The sequence below is a fragment of the Phalaenopsis equestris genome, unplaced genomic scaffold (genome assembly GCF_001263595.1).
Source record: "Phalaenopsis equestris unplaced genomic scaffold, ASM126359v1 Scaffold000297, whole genome shotgun sequence".
In the NCBI taxonomy this organism is placed as follows: domain Eukaryota; kingdom Viridiplantae; phylum Streptophyta; class Magnoliopsida; order Asparagales; family Orchidaceae; genus Phalaenopsis; species Phalaenopsis equestris.
Window position 1 is genome coordinate 1,346,084 of NW_018164739.1, and position 6,184 is coordinate 1,352,267.

Here is a 6,184-nt window from a genome sequence, read left to right on the forward strand (position 1 = left end):
ATATATATATATATTAGCATGATAAATTAAAGAATTTAAAATTAATGAATTTTAAAATTGAGTTTTATCCTGTATATACCAAAATTGTTAGTACGAATCTCAAAGCAATTAGGTGGCTAAGGACAACTGTTGGGACATCAAAGCAATTAGGCGGCTAAGGACTACGGTTGGGAAATCAAAGCAATGAGTCGCGATGATCGAGGGAATGATCGTAGTGACAAGAGTCGAAAGCATCACACTGAACAACAGTCAACCCACTGCTATGAGCGACCACAAGTATACTAGGAATTGCAGGATTCATCACTCTTGAATATGTCAGTTGTCGAGCTAGTCCAGCGGTCGCTCTGGACGTCTGAATGTAATGCATCAATCTGCTAATGATAGTTACATAAAACTTAAATAGCAGCATGAATCTTGTATTAAATTAACGTGTTAACTGCAAAAAGGGTGATTTTCATAATCGTTCTCTTTTTTCGTTAATTAAGAGACATTTTCATGATCGTTCTTCCTTTCTATGATTGTACAAAAAGGTATCCTATAGATAGGAGTCCCAACGATGGATAACGACACTTTTCTCAGTTTCTTCTCTAGAAAGAATTCTTTATTAGCCCTTCTCTCTCCTACTCTTCTTCTCCCGACTCCAACCCTCGGGACGTGTTTTATCTAAAGTAGAATTTATAACTCAATGGATTAAAATTTTTTTTTGATGAAATATTAACATTTCAATCATCATGCATGTGAACATAAAAAATTTAATTTTTACATATGCAATTACATAAAAAACTCCGCGCCATTCATGTAAATGCCGCATCTTAGCTTAAATTGAAAAAGATGTAATTTTGATAAGTTGGAAAAAGTATTACTCTTAAACAAATACCAAATCATAAGAAAAAGTCAGCAAATGTTGAAATTCCCATCCCCATTATATAAATCCCCGCCCCTCCATTAATCCCCTCCATTCAACCCTAGACATGGATACGAGCAACAAAGAGCAGGAAGCCCCCCTCGCCCATCTTTCTCCCCCCATCCATCATCCCATCTCCTTCATCCACGACGAAGAATCCACCCTAAACACTAACCCCCCCCCCCCCCCCCCCCGCCGATGCGTGCTCTGGTGCGGCGGCTGCTGCGGCGCAACCCTCGTCCTCCTCGGCGTCACCATCCTCGTCCTCGCACTCACCGTTTTCAAAATCAAAGATCCCGAACTCACCATGAACAATCTCCGCGTTAACCGGCTCTTCGTCCCCGGAGTCGGCACCATCGAAGACCCGACCCTCTCCGTCAACGCCACCCTCACCGCCGATATTTCCATCAAGAACCCTAATGTCGCCTCATTCAGGTTCGAGAACAGCACCACCGATTTCTTCTACGGCGGGGAGACGGTGGGCGTCGCATACGCGCCGGACGGGAACGTGAGGGCGTATCGGACGGCGAGGATGAACGTGACGGTGGATGTTTTGGCGGATCGGGTGGTGCTGGACACGAACGCGACGGGATCGGTTTTGTTTGACGGGGAGGTGAATATGAGCAGCTATACGGACATTGGGGGGCGGGTGAATGTGATGGGGGTTTACAAACTGAACATGCACATTCTTCTTAATTGCAGTTTTACCTTGCAGGTTTTTAGCAAAAACATTACCAATCAATTGTGCTCTGCGCATGTCCAATGATTTTGAATCTTATTTTTATTTTTGTACATAAGCAAGTTGAATATTGTGATTGTTTTCTAAATTTCAGGGTTTATTTTGTATATTATTATTCTTTTAATTCTTTTTTTGGTTAAATTTCATTAATTTGTTTGGTGTTTTTAACTGAAAAATCAAAATTTATGTCTTAAACACGAAAAACATGCTTGTGTTTAATGAGTCGAACACGAGTTGTTCATGAACAAAAAGTCTTTTCGACAACCTTAAACACATAGCTGTAGGATGTTAAGAGTAAGAGGGAGAATTAAATCATATTATTTATATTAAAAATCATTTAAATACAATTTAATAATTGTTTTAATTAATTACAAATCTTTGTAGTCTTATGATCAATTTAATTATTTCAAGCCAAAATTAGCCGAACACAAGCGAGCAAATCTTGGTTCGTGTTCAACTCATCTATATATCGAGCCCAAAAGAAAAATTGTTCATGTTCACTCATTTGCTTAGCAAACGAATCAAACACGAGCTTCTTAATATACCAAACAAAAATTATTCACAAACAACCGACCGTTTTGGCAGCCCTCGCCTTCTCACAAGTCACAACCCACTTGTTACGGACAAATAGTCTCACATCGGCTAGGTGCAGGGCCGAAAAGCAGTATTTAAGTCCTGGGCTGCCCACCACCCATAAGGGCTCTTTTGGGAGGTGACAAGTGGTATCAGAGCAGATTATTGCCTGCCAAGTGTGTGGACTCTCCATGGTCCAGTGGAACCCTCGGTGGAGCCAATCCGGTGGAGCCGATCCGTGACGAGGGCGTCACGTGATTGGGTGGAGGAGAATGTCACGGACAAATAGTCCCACATTGGCTAGGTGTAGAGCCGAAAAGCAGTATTTAAGTCCTGGGCTGCCCACCACCCATAAGGGCTCTTTTAGGAGGTGACACACTGCTTTAAAAGTTTGAACTGAGCTTTGGGAGTTAAGAGATAGGGTACATAATAAATCACATGGTGCAATAAGTAAATAGCAAAATTCATTGGTTACTTGCTATAAAAAAAGATGAGGTAGGGTGGCCTCATTGCATTAGAGCTGAGAATTTTGAGTTGTAATTGATTTGTTGAAAAGTCATCAATTTCTTTCGTGAAAGTCCCCAAATTAATCTTTCAAATTGGGAAAATAGACCAAAGTTTGGACGAATTGGTCTAAGCTTTGATGAATGCTCATTTAGAATTCTGCAAGTTTACTCTTGACTTTAGCTGGTTCACAATGACTTGACAAATTTATTAATTTATCACAATTTGACTAATTCACCATGAAATGTTAAAAGAATAGTTAATTCGTCAATTTGCATGTATCTTTAAAAATAATTATGAAAAAAATAAGTAGATAATAACTGTTACCAGATAAGAGACAGATACTAGAGCGGAGCGGAGCTCGCGAGCGGAAGCATCTTCCAATTAGAAAAGTGGGTGGGGTGCAGGGGCAGCCCGCGGTATAGTACAGGGTAATTTTATAATTATATATGTGTTGTATTTGTAACCCGAAGAGGATGTATCGCTATCAAGAAATCGAAAGGCCGCTGTCGCTCATTGCTTCTGAGGACATAGGCGTTAAATCCTTGTGTTCTTTATTAATTGTTCTATTGATTCTTGTGTTTCTTTGCCTTAATTTCTCAACAATCACAAATATATATTCTTTTTCACACAAATCTCATTATCTTTAGTCTTTGCTTTGTTGAATTCACTCTTCACTTCAACATTGAGAAAATGAGTTAGAAAAGCATTTTGTATGTACATATATAGGCATGAATATGGCAAGATGACAAATTAGATGAGATAGAAGATGATGATAAAGGCCTTAACATACAAGCAAGTTAGAATAGATAGGATAATTTACATACAAATCTTATAATTATTATATTTAAAATAGGATGATTTTATATTAACTCTTCTAACAGTGTAGCATCTAAATCAAATATATATATATATATATATAATGCATGTTTGAGATATTAAGTTCATCGATTTCAATATAATTTTATTTTTAATCTATTATTTATTTGTAAGAAATGAATTGGAGGTAGTCACTTCATATCTTTTAGAAAACTGAAGAATAGCAGTGTTTATTATGCTTAATGATTTTCAACCGTCGCAAGATTATTATTTACTGTAAGATGACAAGCACCACTCTCATTATGCTTAATCTGCTCGACCCCAACCTTGGATTACTCGATCGCGAAATCTTGATTTTGTAAGCTTGATGTCCGGTGTTCATTTTGGGTCGGCCGACTCTTTAGGTTGTCATGGTATGTCGGCGAGTTTTGTACAAGAAGTCTCAGTTAGCTATCCACAAATAAGATGTCGTCGGCGGACCTTTTGGGTTCACTTGACTATTGTTCGATCACCATTCCCTGTCAGTTTCTTGGATCCAGTGGTTCGTATTATTTTTTTCCAAATTCGGATGGAAAGTTGAAAAACCTAATCCGATCGACTAATGATTTGGTTTGGTCGCCGAAACCCCTAGTCACTCGGACTACCTTTTTTCATGCTATAGTTGGCTCGATCAGCCACCTTTTGTTGTACATCATGTAATCTATTTCTACCTACCTATCGTTTATTCTTATTTAAATCATATTTAAAATAACATGCTTAAATCCTAAAATATGTTGCCAGACTGTTTGTAGAATTTGGTATGATTTAACACAAAATTTAGAAAAATCAAATCCACAACACTTCTTAAATCCTATTTTCAGCCTATAAGATAGATTCAGACTCATCAGATCTATAAAATTAGTATATAGTAGTATATGATCAAATGGGCCCTAACACACCGAAGGTAAGTAGGGAAAACCCGCAGCCTCGACGAACTACTCGACCTGGATGACCGGCCTATTTCGATCGACCAAGCTGACCCTACCGACCCAAAGCCAATCAAACTTAGCCGACCAAGCTAGAAAGCAATCTAACGACAAGCTTCATACACTCAAAATATCATAAATACCCCTATAATGACCGCTAAAAGGCTACTATCCTGATTCCTTCCAATTTTAACATAGATTTGATGTTGGGTGCTCTGCAGATCTCCTTCACCACTTCTCGATGTCCTGATTCATCTCCAAGGGTTTCCACTAAGAAGAATAGGTTTTATATTAATTATACACATATTGTATTATGTCATTTCTACTCTTGTGTTATTTAAAAGTGTGTCTCAACTTATAAACAGGCCTCAAGTTATTCTCATGTATGTGGTGATGAATAATCAAGTAAAGCACTACTTTTCTATTCTTCTGCCTCTTTCCATCATCACCTTCTTCTGTTATTCTCATACCTGCATTAAAGCTATGCAAGGGCAAATATATAACTTCAAATATTATATCCACTCTATTATATGAGATTATTTTATGAATAAAATGGGTCTAAGAGACTAGAAAGACCCCTATCTTATTTTTATTAGTGTGCATTTTTTACGCATAAATTCATCAATTTGATAGTTCAAAAAATTACACGAATAATTGATTTGTAAATATTAATATTTCAGGTGCTCTTTACGCAATTATGCCCAAAAATAAAATAAATAAAATAGAAGAATGAAAATCATGAGAGAAATTATCTCTCATCTTCCCTTCTCTTGGATTCGACTTTAGCCGAGGGAGTGGAAGCGAGAGAAAGCCGGTCGAGTTTTACTAATAGTTTTTCCATAAAGCGATAGAGAAGCGGTGTAAAGAGCTTTTACCGATCAATGCGAAAAGAGAAAGCGTCCAACACACGCTCTAAAAGAAAAGTTAGCTTGGGCCGGCCCTCACGCTATACAGCCCATTACAAACCTTCTAACCGGGCCGACTTCCCCAGCCCCCATAAAGCTTACAAAATATGCTTGAAAAGAATAATTTTTTTAAATTATATCAATGAGTTAATTAAAAATAGCTCTTTTTATAAATTGCTCAAAGAAAAAACTCTTTTTTTTTTTCCTGAAATTTCTTTACCAAAACAAACACAAAATCAAAACCTCCACATGGGAAACTACGCTGAAACCATGCGGTCCGCTTTCTTTTCCTCTAAGCTGCGAGTCAATCCTATTTTATAAAAGATAAAACAAAAAAAGCTGTTCGTCAAAGCTTTACTGTTCCAGTCTTTGTACCTCCCTGCTTTCCTATCAAATGCAACCCAACCTAACAAGTCAAGTCCATGAAATAGAATAATAAAGATCCAATCTTCATTAAATATATTTTTTATCAATCCATTCATAAAGCATAATATATATATATTAGTACAGTAATTATTAAGCACAGGCTTCTAGGCTAGCTGATGAAATCATGAAACTTCTTAAAAAAAACAGTGACAACGTCCCCTGGCCGCCTGAACTGCTGAGATATTTGTCTTCTTCCTCCCTCATCATATCGAGCTCGACTCTCCTCTTCGTCTTCCTCTTTCTCTCCCGCCTTTTGAACCATTCAAAGCAGATGGAACAAATTCGTCAAAGAGAAATTAAAATTATTCTTTCCTGATGGGAAAGAAGAATAAAGTTTAATGGGGGGGGG

The 6,184-nt window shown here is 37.6% G+C and overlaps 1 protein-coding gene across 1 annotated transcript; it reads left to right on the forward strand.

Moving 5' to 3' along the window:
- Nucleotides 1-971: 971 nt before the first annotated feature.
- On the forward strand, nucleotides 972-1,731 carry LOC110025301 (late embryogenesis abundant protein At1g64065-like). The gene has a single exon (XM_020725716.1). The coding sequence runs from the start codon at nucleotides 972-974 to the stop codon at nucleotides 1,668-1,670; it is 699 nt and encodes a 232-aa protein (XP_020581375.1). The 3' UTR covers nucleotides 1,671-1,731.
- The last annotated feature ends 4,453 nt before the right edge of the window (nucleotides 1,732-6,184 follow it).

Excerpts from the sequence above, each read along its gene's own strand:
- LOC110025301 (XM_020725716.1), top strand. The coding sequence starts at position 972 with ATGGATACGAGCAACAAAGAGCAGGAAGCCCCCCTCGCCCATCTTTCT.